The 19,805-nt window shown below is 32.1% G+C and overlaps 1 protein-coding gene across 1 annotated transcript in view; it reads left to right on the top strand.

Moving 5' to 3' along the window:
• LOC119612837 (ankyrin repeat domain-containing protein 29) overlaps positions 1-15,929 on the top strand; it is a 42,609-nt gene extending 26,680 nt beyond the window's left edge. The window contains 8 exon segments of the mRNA XM_037968710.1: positions 5,665-5,775; positions 11,140-11,337; positions 11,400-11,498; positions 11,564-11,730; positions 11,732-11,769; positions 11,772-11,857; positions 14,832-14,949; positions 14,952-15,929. Coding sequence (XP_037824638.1) covers positions 5,665-5,775; positions 11,140-11,337; positions 11,400-11,498; positions 11,564-11,730; positions 11,732-11,769; positions 11,772-11,857; positions 14,832-14,949; positions 14,952-15,037 — 903 coding nt within the window. The 3' untranslated portion in view covers positions 15,038-15,929.
• The last annotated feature ends 3,876 nt before the right edge of the window (positions 15,930-19,805 follow it).

The raw sequence follows: 19,805 nt of genomic DNA, 5'->3' as shown, positions 1-19,805 counted from the left end.
TCTATAGTCTAGTCTAGTCTATAGTCTAGTCTAGTCTAGTCTATAGTCTAGTCTATAGTCTAGTCTATAGTCTAGTCTATAGTCTAGTCTATAGTCTAGTCTATAGTCTAGTCTATAGTCTAGTCTATAGTCTAGTCTATAGTCTAGTCTATAGTCTAGTCTATAGTCTAGTCTATATTCTAGTCTATAGTCTAGTCTATAGTCTAGTCTATAGTCTAGTCTATAGTCTAGTCTATAGTCTAGTCTATAGTCTAGTCTATAGTCTAGTCTATAGTCTAGTCTATAGTCTAGTCTATAGTCTAGTCTATAGTCTAGTCTATAGTCTAGTCTATAGTCTAGTCTATAGTCTAGTCTATAGTCTAGTCTATAGTCTAGTCTATAGTCTAGTCTATAGTCTAGTCTATAGTCTAGTCTATAGTCTAGTCTATAGTCTAGTCTATAGTCTAGTCTATAGTCTAGTCTATAGTCTAGTCTATAGTCTAGTCTATAGTCTAGTCTATAGTCTAGTCTATAGTCTAGTCTATAGTCTAGTCTATAGTCTAGTCTATAGTCTAGTCTATAGTCTAGTCTATAGTCTAGTCTATAGTCTAGTCTATAGTCTAGTCTATAGTCTAGTCTATAGTCTAGTCTATAGTCTATAGTCTCTAGTCTATAGTCTAGTCTATAGTCTAGTCTATAGTCTAGTCTATAGTCTAGTCTATAGTCTAGTCTATAGTCTAGTCTATAGTCTAGTCTATAGTCTAGTCTATAGTCTAGTCTATAGTCTAGTCTATAGTCTAGTCTATAGTCTAGTCTATAGTCTAGTCTATAGTCTAGTCATAGTCTAGTCTATAGTCTAGTCTATAGTCTAGTCTATAGTCTAGTCTATAGTCTAGTCTATAGTCTAGTCTATAGTCTAGTCTATAGTCTAGTCTATAGTCTAGTCTATAGTCTAGTCTATAGTCTAGTCTATAGTCTAGTCTATAGTCTAGTCTATAGTCTATAGTCTAGTCTATAGTCTAGTCTATAGTCTAGTCTATAGTCTAGTCTATAGTCTAGTCTATAGTCTAGTATATAGTCTAGTCTATAGTCTAGTCTATAGTCTAGTCTATAGTCTAGTCTATAGTCTAGTCTATAGTCTAGTCTATAGTCTAGTCTATAGTCTAGTCTATAGTCTAGTCTATAGTCTAGTCTATGGTCTAGTCTATAGTCTAGTCTATAGTCTAGTCTATAGTCTAGTCTATAGTGTAGTCTATAGTCTAGTCTACAGTCTAGTCTATAGTCTAGTCTATAGTCTATAGTCTAGTCTATAGTCTAGTCTATAGTCTAGTATATATTCTAGTCTATAGTCTAGTCTATAGTCTAGTATATATTCTAGTCTATAGTCTAGTCTATAGTCTAGTCTATAGTCTAGTCTATAGTCTAGTCTATAGTCTAGTCTATAGTCTAGTCTATAGTCTAGTCTATAGTCTAGTCTATAGTCTAGTCTATAGTCTAGTCTATAGTCTAGTCTATAGTCTAGTCTATAGTCTATCTAGTCTATAGTCTAGTCTATAGTCTAGTCTATAGTCTAGTCTATAGTCTAGTCTATAGTCTAGTCTATAGTCTAGTCTATAGTCTAGTCTATAGTCTAGTCTATAGTCTAGTCTATAGTCTAGTCTATAGTCTAGTCTATAGTCTAGTCTATAGTCTAGTCTATAGTCTAGTCTATGGTCTAGTCTATAGTCTAGTCTATGGTCTAGTCTATAGTCTAGTCTATAGTCTAGTCTATAGTCTAGTCTATAGTCTAGTCTATAGTCTAGTCTATAGTCTAGTCTATAGTCTAGTCTATAGTCTAGTCTATAGTCTAGTCTATAGTCTAGTCTATAGTCTAGTCTATAGTCTAGTCTATAGTCTAGTCTATAGTCTAGTCTATAGTCTAGTCTATATCTAGTCTATGGTCTAGTCTATAGTCTAGTCTATAGTCTAGTCTAGTCTATAGTCTAGTCTATAGTCTAATCTGTAGTCTAGTCTATAGTCTAATCTGTAGTCTAGTCTATAGTCTAGTCTATAGTCTAGTCTATAGTCTGGTCTATAGTCTAGTCTATAGTCTAGTCTATAGTCTTGCAAATATTGTATTCTAATCTATATTCAAGTCTATTGCCTATATTGAAGTCTAGTCTTTATTATCAACTATAGTCTAGTCTATAGTTTCGCACGAATCTTTTCCATCCGTTGTAGCCAGGTTTTACTGTATTTTACTTTATAACATTAGTTTTTCTTCCAAAGTTATAAAATGTTCAAAATTTAAAAACATGAAAACTATTAAACGAAATTTTTTTCTTAATGTTTCGCCGTTAACACAATAATTAGCAGGCGTTATTTAAGATTATCAATGGGGTTTAATTTAATTGCTATAAACAATAAAGTTAGTTGGTTTTATAAACAAAGTTTATATAAAAACCTGTGTTATTTGTTATGGCACCTATTTATAAAAATATGTATATGTTTTCAACATAAAAACTGTTATATCGGAACTTCTTATCTTACAATGTAAAAAAATAACGCTTAACGCTCTCATTGTGTTAAATTAATAGTAGCAAATTTTGTAACGCCATCTTACTTATCCAGTCATGTTAATGATTTTGTATAATTATTTTCTTTTCTTATGGGAAAAAAGTAAACAAATCATAATTTTTATCATAATTTCTTTTAATATTTTGTTTCTATGAAAAAGTTTAAATAAATATAATTTTTAAATGCCATTTTAACTTGTTTTTATGGTTAATTGCAATTTGATATTTAAATGTATGTTAACGAAATAGACACAGAAAATGGTGGAGTCTTTTAAGAAAATATTAAATAATTTTTAAAATATTTTAATAGTAAAGTTAAAAGAATCATAAAAAGATTTATAAAAAAGGCGCCAAATAAAATGTTAAATTGCAGTACAAGTAATTTGAATTAAAGTCAAAGACAACGAAAGTAAAACTAAATGATAACCCAGCGAACATTTTTATATTAAAATTTACTTTCCACAAAAGTAAATTTTTAGAAAAGACGACCTTTCTGTTGACATTTCTTTCAAAATTTCAATTTTCTATCTATTTAAAGTAGTCACTAGTGCCAATTATACAGAATACTTAAACATTTACATTCAAAACATCTAGTTTTTTTTAACCTTGAACCATTTGCTATAAAAAAGTAAAAGTATTAAAGTTTTAACATGTTAATTTTATTACAATATAAATGCGTGAGTAATTCACTTGAAGCGAATTACTTTAAAATGTGTAAAAAAAAATACTCTATTGCAAAAAATTTGCTGGGTTTATTACAGTCACGTATCTCTTTTATACATTTAATAAAATAGTTAATAATGCAGGTCTGCTGTGAAAAAAAAATCAGAAAATTGTTTATAATTTAAAATGCCAAGAGACACCTAGTTAACGCTATAAACAAAAAGAGAATATGTTTAGCTCAATAACTTATTCAATTCCAGTTTAGTTCTGATTCTGTTCTAGTTGTGTTGTAGTTCTGCTATAGTTCCGTTTTAGTTCTGTTCTAGTTTTGTTCTAGTTTTGTTCTAGTTTGTTCTAGTTCTGTTCTAGTTCTGTTCTAGTTCTGTTCTAGTTCTGTTCAAGTTCTGTTCTAGTTCTGTTCTAGTTCTGTTCAAGTTCTGTTCTAGTTCTGTTCTAGTTTTGTTCTAGTTCTGTTCTAGTTCTGTTCTAGTTCTAGTTCTGTCTAGTTTCTGTTCTAGTTCTGTTCTAGTTCTGTTCTAGTTCTGTTCTAGTTCTGTTCTAGTTCTGTTCTAGTTCTGTTCTAGTTCTGTTCTAGTTCTGTTCTAGTTCTGTTCTAGTTCTGTTCTAGTTCTGTTCTAGTTCTGTTCTAGTTCTGTTCTAGTTCTGTTCTAGTCTGTTCTAGTTCTGTTCTAGTTCTGTTCTAGTTCTGTTCTAGTTCTGTTCTGTTCTAGTTCTGTTCTAGTTCTGTTCTAGTTCTGTTCTAGTTTCTAGTTCTAGTTCTGTTCTAGTTCTAGTTCTGTTCTAGTTCTAGTTCTGTTCTAGTTCTGTTCTAGTTCTGTTCTAGTTCTGTTCTAGTTCTGTTCTAGTTCTGTTCTAGTTCTGTTCTAGTTCTGTTCTAGTTCTGTTCTAGTTCTTTTCTAGTTCTGTTCTAGTTCTGTTCTAGTTCTGTTCCTAGTTCTGTTCTAGTTCTGTTCTAGTTCTGTTCCAGTTCTGTTCTAGTTCTGTTCTAGTTCTAGTTCTGTTCTAGTTCTGTTCTAGTTCTAGTTCTGTTCTAGTTCTGTTCTGTTCTGTTCTAGTTCTGTTCTAGTTCTGTTCTAGTTCTGTTCTAGTTCTGTTCTAGTTCTGTTCTCGTTCTGTTCTAGTTCTGTTCTAGTTCTGTTCTAGTTCTGTTCTAGTTCTGTTCTAGTTCTGTTCTAGTTCTGTTCTAGTTCTGTTCTAGTTCTGTTCTAGTTCTGTTCTAGTTCTGTTCTAGTTCTGTTCTAGTTCTGTCGTTCTAGTTCTGTTCTAGTTCGGTTCTAGTTCTGTTCTAGTTCTGTTCTAGTCTTGTTCTAGTTCTAGTTCTGTTCTAGTTCTAGTTCTGTTCTAGTTGTTCTAGTTCTGTTCTAGTTCTGTTCTAGTTCTGTTCTAGTTCTGTTCTAGTTGTTCTAGTTCTGTTCTAGTTCTGTTCTAGTTCTGTTCTAGTTTTGTTCTAGTTCTGTTCTAGTTCTGTTCTAGTTCTGTTCTAGTTCTGTTCTAGTTCTGTTCTAGTTTCTGTTCTAGTTCTGTTTCTAGTTCTGTTCCAGTTCTGTTCTAGTTCTGTTCTAGTTCTGTTCTAGTTCTGCTATAGTTCTATTGTAGTTCTGTTCTCCTTATGTTTAAATACAGTTATAATTGAATTTTAACATAATTTTAATTTCTTATGAAAAGTAGGGTCTTATTAATTCATCTATAGTCCATGTTATAAGACTTTACAAAACCAATTTGTTGTCGATGTAATATTTTTTTTTTTATAAAAAAAATAAAAGGAAGCTTCATATTTCTATTTTAAATTACTTAGAGCAAATTTTAGGTCTGTCTTGTGTTTGCTATTCGGATAAACTATGGGAAATAGTGAATCAAGCGAAACGAGCTAAACTATATAGTAAACAACAGTGTGGGTTTGTTGTCTGTCGTACATATTTTAATTTTTAAGCTTCTGATGTTAGTTATAGTGGGATGTTGGTGGTGGTAATGGTGCTGGTGGCATCAGGTGCACTTGTGTAGATTCCCAAGCTTAACGAATCTGTTTGACAACAACAACAACAACAGTGTTCTCATACATACGTGTAATACAACAAGTATGAATGACGATTAATATTTCCGCGCTAATTTAACATTTTGAATGTGTTTGAATGTTTTTTTAAGATTTCAGTTAATTTTTGTATTAGATCTTTTTTTTATTTTTTTTTTTTTGACATTTAATATTTTCAATATTTATGTTGCAATTTGTGCTGGTTGTGGTGGCATGCAACAGGTTGTTTTATGCTACCTTTACGAAAAAAAAATTACACAAAATATTCAATTGGTTTTTGTTTTGTTACATTACAATTCAATTCGTTTCTTGTTATAAAGTTGTTAGTTAAACAAATGAAAGTGTTTAATTTAAAAAAAAAAAAAAAATAAATATATTGTTTTTCATTTGTTGGCTTTTTCTCTTCTTTCCATTTAGAAAGAGACTCCTTCAGATGTTTTATTACATTTGGCGGCTTTAAGGGGAGACGATATTACTTTGAGACGCGTTTTGGATAGTGGAAAGGTTCATGTCGATTGTAAAGATGAGGTAAGTGCAATTTACTAATTAATGACTGTATTAAAGGTGATAGGAGATTATGTAATGAAAATGTTCCACAAATATATTGCCAATATAAAAGGGAAAGTGTGCCACATTGGAATAATTAATTTTTTAATACGATGAGCAACATTTAGATCAATGAACTTACCTTGAGCCATTTAAAGTAAACTGCAAATAAAGAAAAAATATAATTTAGAAAAATTATTACATTATTTCAATAAATACGTAACTGAAACAGTTTTGAATTAAGAATATAATTATGTTTTAGTTTAATTCACTTCAATTTAAAATCTAATTCAGTACTAGCTCAGTTCTAATTCGGTCTAGTTTAGTTCTAGTTCAGTTCTAGTTCAGTTCTAGTTCAGTTCTAGTTCAGTTCTAGTTCAGTTCTAGTTCAGTTCTAGTTCAGTTCTAGTTCAGTTCTAGTTCAGTTCTAGTTCAGTTCTAGTTCAGTTCTAGTTCAGTTCTAGTTCAGTTCTAGTTCAGTTCTAGTTCAGTTCTAGTTCAGTTCTAGTTCAGTTCTAGTTCAGTTCTAGTTCAGTTCTAGTTCAGTTCTAGTTCAGTTCTAGTTCAGTTCTAGTTCAGTTCTAGTTCAGTTCTAGTTCAGTTCTAGTTCAGTTCTAGTTCAGTTCTAGTTCTAGTTCAGTTCTAGTTCAGTTTTAGTTCAGTTTTTAGTTCAGTTCTAGTTCAGTTCTAGTTCAGTTCTAGTTCGTTCTAGTTCAGTTCAGTTCAGTTCAGTTCAGTTCTAGTTCAGTTCTAGTTCAGTTCTAGTTCAGTTCTAGTTCAGTTCTAGTTCAGTTCTAGTTCAGTTCTAGTTCAGTTCTAGTTCAGTTCTAGTTCAGTTCTAGTTCAGTTCTAGTTCAGTTCTAGTTCTAGTTCAGTTCTAGTTCAGTTCTAGTTCAGTTCTCGTTCAGTTCTAGTTCAGTTTTAGTTCAGTTTTAGTTCAGTTCTAGTCAGTTCTAGTAAGTTCTAGTTCAGTTCTAGTTCAGTTCTAGTTCAGTTCTAGACTTTCAGTTCTAGTTCAGTTCTAGTTCAGTTCTAGTTCAGTTCTAGTTCAGTTTTAGTTCACTTTTAGTTCAGTTAGGTTCAGTTTAGTTCAGTTTTAGTTCATTTTTAGTTCAGTTCTAATTCAGTCGTAAGTTCTAGTCAGTTCTAGTTCAGTTCTAGTTCAGTTCTGTTCAGTTCTAGTTCATTTAGTCAGTTCTAGTTCTAGTTCAGTTCTAGTTCAGTTCTAGTTCAGTTCTAGTTCAGTTCTAGTTCAGTTCTAGTTCAGTTCTAGTTCAGTTCTAGTTCAGTTCTAGTTCAGTTCTAGTTCAGTTCTAGTTCAGTTCTAGTTCAGTTCTAGTTCAGTTCTAGTTCAGTTCTAGTTCAGTTCTAGTTCAGTTCTATTCAGTTTCTAGTTCAGTTTCTAGTTCAGTTCTAGTTCAGTTCTAGTTCAGTTCTAGTTCAGTTCTAGTTCAGTTCTAGTTCAGTTCTAGTTCAGTTCTAGTTCAGTTCTAGTTCGTTCTAGTTCAGTTCTAGTTCAGTTCTAGTTCAGTTCTAGTTCAGTTCTAGTTCAGTTCTAGTTCAGTTCTAGTTCAGTTCTAGTTCAGTTCTAGTTCAGTTCTAGTTCAGTTCTAGTTCAGTTCTAGTTCAGTCAGTTCAGTCTAGTTTCAGTTCGAGTTCATTCTAGTTCAGTTCTAGTTCAGTTCTAGTTCAGTTCTAGTTCAGTTTTAGTTCAGTTCTAGTTCAGTTCTAGTTCAGTTCTAGTCAGTTTCTAGTTCTAGTTCAGTTCTAGTTCAGTTCTAGTTCAGTTCTAGTTCAGTTCTAGTTCAGTTCTAGTTCAGTTCTAGTTCAGATCTAGTTCAGTTCTAGTTCAGTTCTAGTTCAGTTCTAGTTCAGTTCTAGTTCAGTTTTAGTTCAGTTTTAGTTCAGTTCTAGTTCAGTTCTAGTTCAGTTCTAGTTCAGTTCTAGTTCAGTTCTAGTTCAGTTCTAGTTCAGTTTTAGTTCAGTTTTAGTTCTGTTCTAGTTCTGTTCTAGTTCTGTTCTAGTTCTGTTCTAGTTCTGTTCTAGTTCTGTTCTAGTTTGTTCTAGTTCTGTTCTAGTTCTGTTCTAGTTCTGTTCTAGTTCTGTTCTAGTTCTGTTCTAGTTCTGTTCTAGTTCTAGTTCTGTTCTAGTTCTGTTCTAGTTCTGTTCTAGTTCTGTTCTAGTTCTGTTCTAGTTCAGTTCTAGTTCAGTTCTAGTTCAGTTCTAGTTCAGTTCTAGTTCAGTTCTAGTTCAGTTCTTCAGTCTATTTCTAGTTCAGTTCTAGTACAGTTCTAGTTCTGTTCTGTTTTGTTTTGTTCTAGGGTAGATTGAATATTTAGTATAACCATATTTTCTTCGAGTGTAGCATTATTCTCACATAATACTGTCTACTAACACGGTGTATGTTTTTTTTTTAAAAGTCAGTTAAAGCCACGTTTACAATTCCCTGACTTGCTTATTAATATAACTGTTCAAAACTATTGCAAAATAAATAGTGTAAGTCTTTTTTTATTAATTTTTTTTTTTGTTATAAAATTTCTTTTTTTTTTGCAACAACTGCAAACAAAACAACTATTTGTTTTCAAAATTGCGCCTCAATGCTTAAATAGTGCAAATTATTTACAAACATTGCGCGGTTGCCTAAACTAAGGAAACCCAAAAACAGCTGTCAGACGTCAAAAGAAACATCAGCAACATCAGCGGTAGCTCAGCCACATAAAGAAAATAATTTCACTTTAACATTAACAATTTAAATAAAAGAACAATAACACGACGAAACAAAAACAAAAACAACATCAGATTACAATACAAAAACGGTGTTGAATGAAATGGTCAATTGAAAATGAATGAATTAAAACGTTTAAATACTTATAAAACATGAGCACGCTTTAAATTAGCATTAAGCTTTAATCGCACAAACGCTTAAAAACGAGAGCATGCGTGACCGTTTTGAAAAATTAATTGAATTAAATTAACATTGTTTTAATTTGTTCATATTTTTGAGCAAAAGAAATTTGCAATTGAAAAATATTGAAACAAAAACAAAAAACAAACGAGAAAACGCAACATATATTTATTGAAAGTGAGAAAATTGTTAATAGAAACTATTAGACCGTTGAAAACAATAAATCGTTGTTAATAATTTTAATTTAAGTTTTAACAAGAAAAATGTGTGCAAATAATTTCTGTTTAACAAGGTTTTTATTAATTAGTTAAGATTTTAATGAACAATGAAAAGTGAAATCATATTATAGAGCTTCAGTTGGAAATGCTAGGATTGTAAAAAAATATAATACTAGAAAAAAACTAGAATTGGACTGAACTAGAATGTACAAGAACTGAACTAGAATTGAACAAGAACTGAACAAGAACTGAACTAGAACTGAACTAGAACTGAACTAGAACTGAACTAGAACTAACTGGAACTGAACTAGAACTGAACTAGAACTGAACTTCGAACTGAAACTCGAACTGAACTAGAACTGAACTAGAACTGAACTAGAAACTGAACTAGAACTGAACTACAACTGAACTAGAACTGAACTACAACTGAACTCGAACTGAACTAGAACTGAACTAGAACTGAACTAGAACTGAACTGAACTGACTAGAACTGAACTAGAACTGAACTAGAACTGAACTAGAACTGAACTAGAACTGAACTAGAACTGAACTAGAAACTGAACTAGAACTGAACTATACTGAACTAGAACTGAACTAGAACTGAACTAGAACTGAACTAGAACTGAACTAGAACTGAACTAGAACTGAACTAGAACTGAACTAGAACTGAACTAGAACTGAACTAGAACTGAACTAGAACTGAACAGAACTGAACTAGAACTGAACTAGAACTGAACTAGACTGAACTAGAACTGAACTATAACTGAACTGAACTAGAACTGAACTAGAACTGAACTAGAACTGAACTAGAACTGAACTAGAACTGAACTAGAACTGAACTAGAACTGAACTAGAACTGAACTAGAACTGAACTAGAACTGAACTAGAACTGAACTAGAACTGAACTAGAACTGAACTAGAACTGAACTAGAACTGAACTAGAACTGAACTAGAACTGAACTAGAACTGAACTAGAACTGAACTAGAACTGAACTAGAACTGAACTGAACTGACTAGAACTGAACTAGAACTGAACTAGAACTGAACTAGAACTGAACTAGAACTGAACTAGAACTGAACTAACTGAACTAGAACTGAACTAGAACTGAACTAGAACTGAACTAGAACTGAACTAGAACTGAACTAGAACTGAACTAGAACTGAACTAGAACTGAACTAGAACTGAACTAGAACTGAACTAGAACTGAACTAGAACTGAACTAGAACTGAACTAGAACTGAACTAGAACTGAACTAGAACTGAACTAGAACTGAACTAGAACTGAACTAGAACTGAACTAGAACTGAACAAGAATGAACTAGAACTGAACTAGAACTGAACTAGAGAACTAGACAGAACTAGAACTGAACTAGAACTGAACTAGAACTGAACTAGAACTGAACTAGAACTGAACTAGAACAAACTAGAACTGAACTAGAACTGAACTAGAACTGAACTAGAACTGAACTAGAACTGAACTAGAACTGAACTAGAACTGAACTAGAACTGAACTGAACTAGAACTGAACTAGAACTGAACTAGAATGAACTAGAACTGAACTAGAACTGAACTAGAACTGAACTAGAACTGAACTAGAACTGAACTAGAACTGAACTAGAACTGAACTAGAACTGAACTAGAACTGAACTGAACTAGAACTGAACTAGAACTGAACTAGAACTGAACTAGAACTGAACTAGAACTGAACTAGAACTGAACTAGAACTGAACTAGAACTGAACTAGAACTGAACTAGAACTGAACTAGAACTGAACTAGAACTGAACTAGAATTGAACTAGAACTGAATTAGTTCCAAACCAACCTAAGGTCTCTAAAGCCTAGCCCAACCAACAATTCCCATTAGGTTTGATGTAATGCCTCCACATCACAAATCAATTCCATCACACTTTCGTGTCTGTGGTTTTCAGTTTTGGCAAATAAATAAATTTGTACATGCCATGTTCAATCTTGGCTGAGGTTTATGTTATTTTTTTCTCTCAACTTTTGATTTTTATATTTTTTTTGAATTTCGTTATGATGTGCTGCATTGAATTTCATATTTGGGGTTTTGAAATTTATAATATCAATTACACAATTATTAAGAAATTCAATTTGAAATTACAGTAACTACAACTATAATACATTGTAATAAATGTGATTACAATTGTGGTCGGTTTGAAATCGTATTGAATATAAAATACTGCGTTTATTTATAACTTATAGGATGGCACCACACCCCTGATATTGTCAGCAGCTAGTGGCCATACCACATGTGTGTTGGAACTATTGGAACAGGGAGCAGATCCAAATAGCAGAAGAGCCACTGGTACAACACCATTATTTTTTGCTGCTCAAGGGGGCTATTTGGATGTGGTGAAAATATTGATTAAAGCGGGAGCTAGTGTGGATACACCATCAGTGGTGAGTTGGTGTGAATTTTAAATAACTAAACAATTTCTTTTACATTAATATTCTTTCGAAAGGATGGCGGTACTCCTCTATTTGTGGCGGCCCAGGGTGGTCATGTTAAATTAGTTAAGGAATTATTAGATTGTGGTGCTAATGTTAATGCCTGTATGAAGGTGAGTATTGAGAGAAGAGATTAGGAAATTAATGTTAAAACATATTTAATTTTTTCTCTGTATAGGATCGTGCTACCCCTGTTTTTATATCCGCCCAAAATGGTCACCGTACAGTATTATCTTTACTTCTAACCGCTGGCGCTTATCCCGATACAAGCGCATTGATGGCGCTACTTCCCTTGTGGATTGCAGCGCAAATGGGTCATGATCATATATGCAAGGTTTTATTACAAAGGTGCTAATGTGGATGCTGTGAGATGTGATGGTGCTACACTTTGTTTAAGGCGGCCCACAAGGGCCATGCGGCTGTGGTAACTGAACTATTAAAATCGGCCAAATTTAACATTGTTTGCCGGTAAGTAAAACTTGTAGTTCTAGTTCTGTTCTAGTTCTAGTTCTAGTTCTGTTCTAGTTCTGTTCTAGTTCTGTTCTAGTTCTGTTCTAGTTCTGTTCTAGTTCTGTTCTAGTTCTGTTCTAGTTCTGTTCTAGTTCTGTTCTAGTTCTGTTCTAGTTCTGTTCTAGATCTGTTCTAGATCTGTTCTAGATCTGTTCTAGATCTGTTCCAGTTCTGTTCTAGTTCTGTTCTAGTTCTGTTCTAGTTCTGTTCTAGTTCTGTTTAGTTCTGTTCTAGTTCTGTTCTAGTTCTGTTCTAGTTCTGTTCTAGTTCTGTTCTAGTTCTGTTCTAGTTCTGTTCTAGTTCTGTTCTAGTTCTGTTCTAGTTCTGTTCTAGTTCTGTTCTAGTTCTGTTCTAGTTCTGTTCTAGTTCTGTTCTAGTTCTGTTCTAGTTCTGTTCTAGTTCTGTTCTAGTTCTGTTCTAGTTCTGTTCTAGTTCTGTTCTAGTTCTGTTCTAGTTCTGTTCTAGTTCTGTTCTAGTTCTGTTCTAGTTCTGTTCTTGTTCTGTTCTAGTTCTGTTCTAGTTCTGTTCTAGTTCTGTTCTAGTTCTGTTCTAGTTCAGTTCTAGTTCTGTTCTAGTTCTGTTCTAGTTCTGTTCTAGTTCTGTTCTAGTTCTGTTCTAGTTCTGTTCTAGTTCTGTTTCTAGTTCTGTTCTAGTTCTGTTCTAGTTCTGTTCTAGTTCTGTTCTAGTTCTGTTCTAGTTCTGTTCTAGTTCTGTTCTAGTTCTGTTCTAGTTCTGTTCTAGTTCTGTTCTAGTTCTGTTCTAGTTCTGTTCTAGTTCTGTTCTAGTTCTGTTCTAGTTCTGTTCTAGTTCTGTTCTAGTTCTGTTCTAGTTCTGTTCTAGTTCTGTTCTAGTTCTGTTCTAGTTCTGTTCTAGTTCTGTTCTAGTTCTGTTCTAGTTCTTTCTAGTTCTGTTCTAGTTCTGTTCTAGTTCTGTTCTAGTTCTGTTCAAGTTCTGTTCTAGTTCTGTTCTGTTCTAGTTCTGTTCTAGTTCTGTTCTAGTTCTGTTCTAGTTCTGTTCTAGTTCTGTTCTAGTTCTGTTCTAGTTCTGTTCTAGTTCTGTTCTAGTTCTGTTCTAGTTCTGTTCTAGTTCTGTTCTAGTTCTGTTCTAATTATGTTCTAGTTCCGTTCTAGTTCTAGTTCTGTTCTAGTTCTCTTCTAGTTCTCTTCTAGTTCTGTTCTAGTTCTGTTCTAGTTCTGTTCTAGTTCTGTTCTAGTTCTGTTCTAGTTCTGTTCTAGTTCTGTTCTAGTTCTGTTCTAGTTCTGTTCTAGTTCTGTTCTAGTTCTGTTCTAGTTCTGTTCTAGTTCTGTTCTAGTTCTGTTCTAGTTCTGTTCTAGTTCTGTTCAAGTTCTGTTCTAGTTCTGTTCTAGTTCTGTTCTAGTTCTGTTCTAGTTCTGTTCAAGTTTTGTTCTAGTTCTGTTCTAGTTCTGTTCAAGTTCTGTTCTAGTTCTGTTCTAGTTCTGTTCTAGTTCTGTTCTAGTTCTGTTCTAGTTCTGTTCTAGTTCTGTTCTGTTCTAGTTTGTTCTAGTTCTGTTCTAGTTCTGTTCTAGTTCTGTTCTAGTTCTGTTCTAGTTCTGTTCTAGTACTGTTAGTTCTAGTTCTGTTCTAGTTCTGTTCTAGTTCTGTTCAAGTTTTGTTCTTGTTCTGTTCTAGTTCAGTTCTAGTTCTGTTCTAGTTCTGTTCTAGTTCTGTTCTAGTTCTGTTCTAGTTCTGTTCTAGTTCTGTTCTAGTTCTGTTCTAGTTCTGTTCTAGTTCTGTTCTAGTTCTGTTCTAGTTCTGTTCTAGTTCTGTTCTAGTTCTGTTCTAGTTCTGTTCCAGTTCTGTTCCTTTCTAGTTCGTTCTGTTCCAGTTCTAGTTCTGTTCTAGTTCTGTTCTAGTTCTGTTCTAGTTCTGTTCTAGTTCTGTTCTAGTTCTGTTCTAGTTCTGTTCTAGTTCTGTTCTAGTTCTGTTCTAGTTCTAGTTCTGTTCTAGTTCTAGTTCTAGTTCTGTTCTAGTTCTGTTCTAGTTCTGTTCGAGTTCTGTTCTAGTTCTGTTCTAGTTCTGTTCTAGTTCTGTTCTAGTTCTGTTCTAGTTCTGTCTAGTTCTGTTCTAGTTCTGTTTTAGTTCTGTTCTAGTTCTGTTCTAGTTCTGCTCTAGTTCTGTTCTAGTTCTGTTCTAGTTCTGTTCTAGTTCTGTTCTAGTTCTGTTCTAGTTCTGTTCTAGTTCTGTTCTAGTTCTGTTCTAGTTCTGTTCTAGTTCTGTTCTAGTTCTGTTCTAGTTCTGTTCTAGTTCTGTTCTAGTTCTGTTCTAGTTCTGTTCTAGTTCTGTTCTAGTTCTGTTCTAGTTCTGTTCTAGTTCTGTTCTAGTTCTGTTCTAGTTCTGTTCTAGTTCTGTTCTAGTTCTGTTCTAGTTCTGTTCTAGTTCTGTTCTAGTTCTGTTCTAGTTCTGTTCTAGTTCTGTTCTAGTTCTGTTCTAGTTCTGTTCTAGTTCTGTTCTAGTTCTGTTCTAGTTCTGTTCTAGTTCTGTTCTAGTTCTGTTCTAGTTCGTTCTAGTTCTGTTCTAGTTCTGTTCTAGTTCTGTTCTAGTTCTGTTCTAGTTCTGTTCTGTTCTAGTTCTGTTCTAGTTCTGTTCTAGTTCTGTTCTAGTTCTGTTCTAGTTCTGTTCTAGTTCTGTTCTAGTTCTGTTCTAGTTCTGTTCTAGTTCTGTTCTAGTTCTGTTCTAGTTCTGTTCTAGTTCTGTTCTAGTTCTGTTCTAGTTCTGTTCTAGTTCTGTTCTAGTTCTGTTCTAGTTCTATTCTAGTTCTGTTCTAGTTCTGTTCTAGTTCGTCTAGTTCTGTTCTAGTTCTGTTCTAGTTCTGTTTCTAGTTCGGTTCTAGTTCTGTTCTAGTTGTGTTCTATTTCTGTTCTAGTTCTGTTCTAGTTTAGAATTTATTTTAATGATTTTTTGTTGCTTTTCATTAGAATGGGGAAACCGCCTTACATGCCGCCGCCATGTTTGGCCACATGACAGTGGTGAAGCAGTTGATAGCAGCTGGAGCCGATATCAATCAAACAAATCACGATGGTTTGACAGCCCTCCAGTGGCACGTCAACAGAAATACACTTCAATATGTGAGTATTTACAGGAACGTCAGAGGACCAATAAAAATCGGAATCAACAAAGTTAAAAGCAAGAAGCAAAGTGTGGAACTCAAAATTAATCTAAAGGATAACCGGCCATAATTGTTATTTAAAAAAGTTTCACGTTTGAAAAAAGAAATCGAAAATTTGATTTCGAAATACAGTAGAGCTTAACAGTTATCGAAAAAATAGAGCTTTTAATTCTTAAAACTACACAACTAAAGTGCTCACTTTCACTCTCTTTCTCTTTCTTCCTGTTTTTACACACACACACACCTGTTTAAATCATTTTACTCATACAGTTTTAAGAGAATTACGAATTAAGTGAAACCAAAACTTAACTAATCCTAAAATAAATATCCTTAAATATCCATTTATTGTGGAAACAACTTATTCGAATATTTGTTTATAATAAATTGCACAATTATTTGATATTACAACAACAAAAACACCCAATTTTGCCTATTTAAATACATAATATTTTATAATTAATTTATACAAAACTCGAAATTTTATTTAAAAACTATTTTACAAAATGCCTGCTATTATTATAACTTAAAAAAAAATTATTAAAATTATTATAAAATAACAAAAAAAGCACCACGTCCATTTTTTATGTAAAACAATAAAAACTAATCAAAATCTAACAAATCCTTATAAAAACAAAATATTCTTATGATAATCATTCATACCTTTTTTGTGGTTTATTAGAAAAACTAAATATAAAAAATATAAAATAAAAAAATTATTTAATAAATTGTATATATTATTAAAAAAAATATATAATTATAATAAAATAATTGTTGAACCTTTTTATGATTATTAATTAATAAGCAATTGTTAAACATGTGCAATACATACAATTTTCATCCTTAAATTAAAAAAAAAAAAAAAAAAACAAATATAATTGTAACTAAAATGAACACTTTTCAAACTCCTATTTAAGTTTAACTTAACAAAATAATTTGTAAATTTATTAATTAAAATAATTAAAATTTTATTTATAAATAAAATTAATAATTATTTAAATAAAATATAATTTAAAAATAAAACACAAAAACTTAAAAATTTCAGAAATAATTTTATTTTATGAAAAGGTAAGTGCTTAAGTTCTTAGATTCCAAACTGCTTAACTCATTTTGTAAATTACTTTGATTTCTAGCTTTCCACTAACGTCATAATTAATGGAAGATTTCACTTATTCAAAAGTAATTGAAGTGGAAAATATTACAAATAATTAATTTGCTAAAAAGCCATGTTAACAAGGTTTGCTAAAAACAATAACAATTAGTTATATACGTTATCTTTTTTAAAAATAATTTATGCATTTTAGGTAATTAATGCCATAAATAAATTTATTGTTTTATTGTTTCAGTATATTCTACCAACAATGAAGCCACTTTAAGGGATTTCCCAGAGTTTCTAAAGTACTACAATATCCAATAAGAACAGAACTAAAACAGAGCTAGGACAGACGTGGAACAGAACTAGAACAGAATTAGAACAGAACTAGAGCAGAACTAGAACAGAACTAGAACAGAACTAGAACAGAACTAGAACAGAACTAGAACAGAACTAGAACAGAACTAGAACAGAACTAGAACAGAACTAGAACAGAACTAGAACAGAACTAGAACAGAACTAGATCAGAACTAGAACAGAATTAGAACAGAACTACAACAGAACTAGAACAGAACTAGAACAAAACTATAACAGAACTAGAACAGAACTAGAACAGAACTAGAACAAAACTAGAATAGAACTAGAACAGAACTAGAACAGAACTAGAACAGAACTAGAACAGAACTACAACAGAACTACAACAGAACTAGAACAGAACTAGAATAGAACTAGAACAGAAACTAGAACAGAACTAGAACAGAACTAGAACAGAACTACAACAGAACTACAACAGAACTAGAACAGAACTAGAACAGAACTAGAACAGAACTAGAACAGAACTAGAACAGAACTAGAACAGAACTAGAACTAGAACAGAACTAGAACAGAACTAGAACAGAACTAGAACAGAACTAGAACAGAACTAGAACAGAACTAGAACAGAACTAGATCAGAACTAGAACAGAACTAGAACAGAACTAGAACAGAACTAGAACAGAAACTAGAACAGAACTAGAACAGAACTAGAACAGAACTAGAAAGAACTAGAACAGAACTAGAACAGAACTAGAACAGAACTAGAACAGAACTAGAAACTAGAACAACTAGAACAGAACTAGAACAGAACTAGAACAGAACTAGAACAGACTACAAACTAGAACTTCAAAAAAAGATTTTGTAGGAAAAACCGTAATATCGGGTGCGGTTCTATAAATTACGCCCCAACTGAGAAAATATCAAAATTCTTTGATCAATCAAAATCACAAATCGATTTTTATGTGGGAACTCTGAAATCGGCTCACTGATCAATTGTAGCTTTTAGCTTAATTCGATCTTTATATGGGAAAATAATGAACGTCAGTAATCGATCCGACATCTAATTGCACTAAATAGCAAAACATAAGCAAACCCGGTCAATATCGGGTACTTACAATGCAGAGTATCTTTCCCTAGAAGGCCGTTTGTACACAATTTTTGTGTGAGTGTGTTTTACTTTGAAAATATTCACGGACTAATGTTAAGTAAAAGTTGAAATTATGGTTTGGGTCTGTACTTTGGAATACTTGAACTTCTTGTATGCGCCACCTACATGTGGGATTTAACATTAGTTTTTTCAAGTGGTCTCTGCTAAGTTGTCATTAGTAGAGACACATTGTTCAATGTTAATTTAAACAGAGATCTTTAGAATAAAGTTAATGTTAAGTTTTATGAGAAAACTGAATAACATGAACCGATTAATCGAATAAAATGTTTATATTTATAATATTGTTTTGTATTTTCTCAGAGCTTAAATTCATAAATTCATTTTTCGATTAATCGATTAAATTGATCCGATTAATCGATTAAAATTATTCGAATAATCGATGGTATAGCCCTTTTTTGTTTTTTTTGTCGTTTATTTTAACAATTTCTTCTCAAAATTGTCTATTTACGTTCCGACTTAGTCTATTTTCAACAGCAACAATACTACGACATGTTGCACTAAATTATTATCAAAAGGATTTGAATTGCACACATGTTTAATAAAGAATACAAGAAGAGAAAAAAACTATCAAAACAAGTACATAATAGAATTAGTAACACATTTCTTATAAATTTAATTAAAATTGTTCTTGGAATGTAGCAAAAAAAACCAGCACATGTTGACCTTAGAGTTGTATGCTAAGTAAATTTCTCTCGACAAAAATATTTATTTAGTTTGCCATGAAACTTTTGGATTTGTTGGTCATCCATTGGGACTTTATTTGAAATAAAAACTTAAACACTTTTTATGGGAAATTATTAAGAAAAAGCTACAAAGGGTAGGCAACGAATTTGAATTACACTTCTTCTAAATAACATTAATAAAGACTACAACATTAGGTTAAAAGCTAAACACTTACTGTAGGGCATCGCCTAAATTACATTTTATTTTCGGCTTTTTTTCTGTCTTTATTTCAAATTGTATTGTATGAATATTAAATTATTTTTGTTTTTATTTAATAAACATTAAAGTAAGTTTAGGATTTAAGCAAATATTCATAAATACATTTCTAAAGTTTCCGTTTTAATTTATGCATCAACTTTTCTAATGCCCCTAAATCCAGTTGAGACATACTAATTGGAATTAAAATCTCTAAATTTTAACTATAATTACAGTTTAATGAATATTTAATAGGATATATGACTTGTTTGTAAGAGTATTAAATTGCAGTTTGAATTTACTATGTATTTGTTTAATAGATGTCCTTGTTTAAGACCGGAAATTAATTTAAGTTTCCTTATTATTTTTTTTGCTAAAATGTACAAAATATTTAACTGATAAATGAGACCTGAAATAGAAGAGTAATAAAACTAAACTAGAACAGAATTGGAGCAGAAGTTGAATCGATTTAGAACAAAACTAGAACTAGAACAGAACTAGAACAGAACTAGAACAGAACTAGAACAGAACTAGAACAGAACTAGAACAGAACTAGAACAGAACTAGAACAGAACTAGAACAGAACTAGAGCAGAACTAGAACATAACTAGAAAACTAGAACTAGAACAGAACTAGAACAGAACTAGAACAGAACTAGAAAGAACTAGAACAGAACTAAAACAGAACTAAAACAGAACTAGAACTAACTAGAACAGAACTAGAAAACAGAACTAGAACAGAACTAGAACAGAACTAGAACAGAACTAGAACAGAACTAGAACAGAACTAGAACAGAACTAGAAAGAACTAGAACAGAACTAGAACAGAACTAGAACAGAACTAGAACAGAACTAGAACAGAACTAGAACAGAACTAGAACAGAACTAGAACAGAACTAGAACAGAACTAGAACAGAACTAGAACAGAACTAGAACAGAACTAGAACAGAACTAGAACAGAACTAGAACAGAACTAGAACAGAACTAGAACAGAACTAGAACAGAACTAAAACAGAACTAGAACAGAACTAGAACAGAACTAGAACAGAACTAGAACAGAACTAGAACAGAACTAGAACAGAACTAGAACAGAACTAGAACAGAACTAGAACAGAACTAGAACAGAACTAGAACAGAACTAGAACAGAACTAGAACAGAACTAGAACAGAACTAGAACAGAACTAAACAGAACTAAACAGAACTAGAACAGAACTAGAACAGAACTAGAACAGAACTAGAACAGAACTAGAACAGAACTAGAACAGAACTAGAACAGAACTAGAACAGAACTA

The sequence above is a fragment of the Lucilia sericata genome, unplaced genomic scaffold (genome assembly GCF_015586225.1).
Source record: "Lucilia sericata isolate MDLA Ls3-8-SP2 unplaced genomic scaffold, ASM1558622v1 Contig001839F_arrow, whole genome shotgun sequence".
In the NCBI taxonomy this organism is placed as follows: Eukaryota; Metazoa; Arthropoda; class Insecta; order Diptera; family Calliphoridae; genus Lucilia; species Lucilia sericata.
This window is presented reverse-complemented; position numbering and strand designations above follow the sequence as displayed.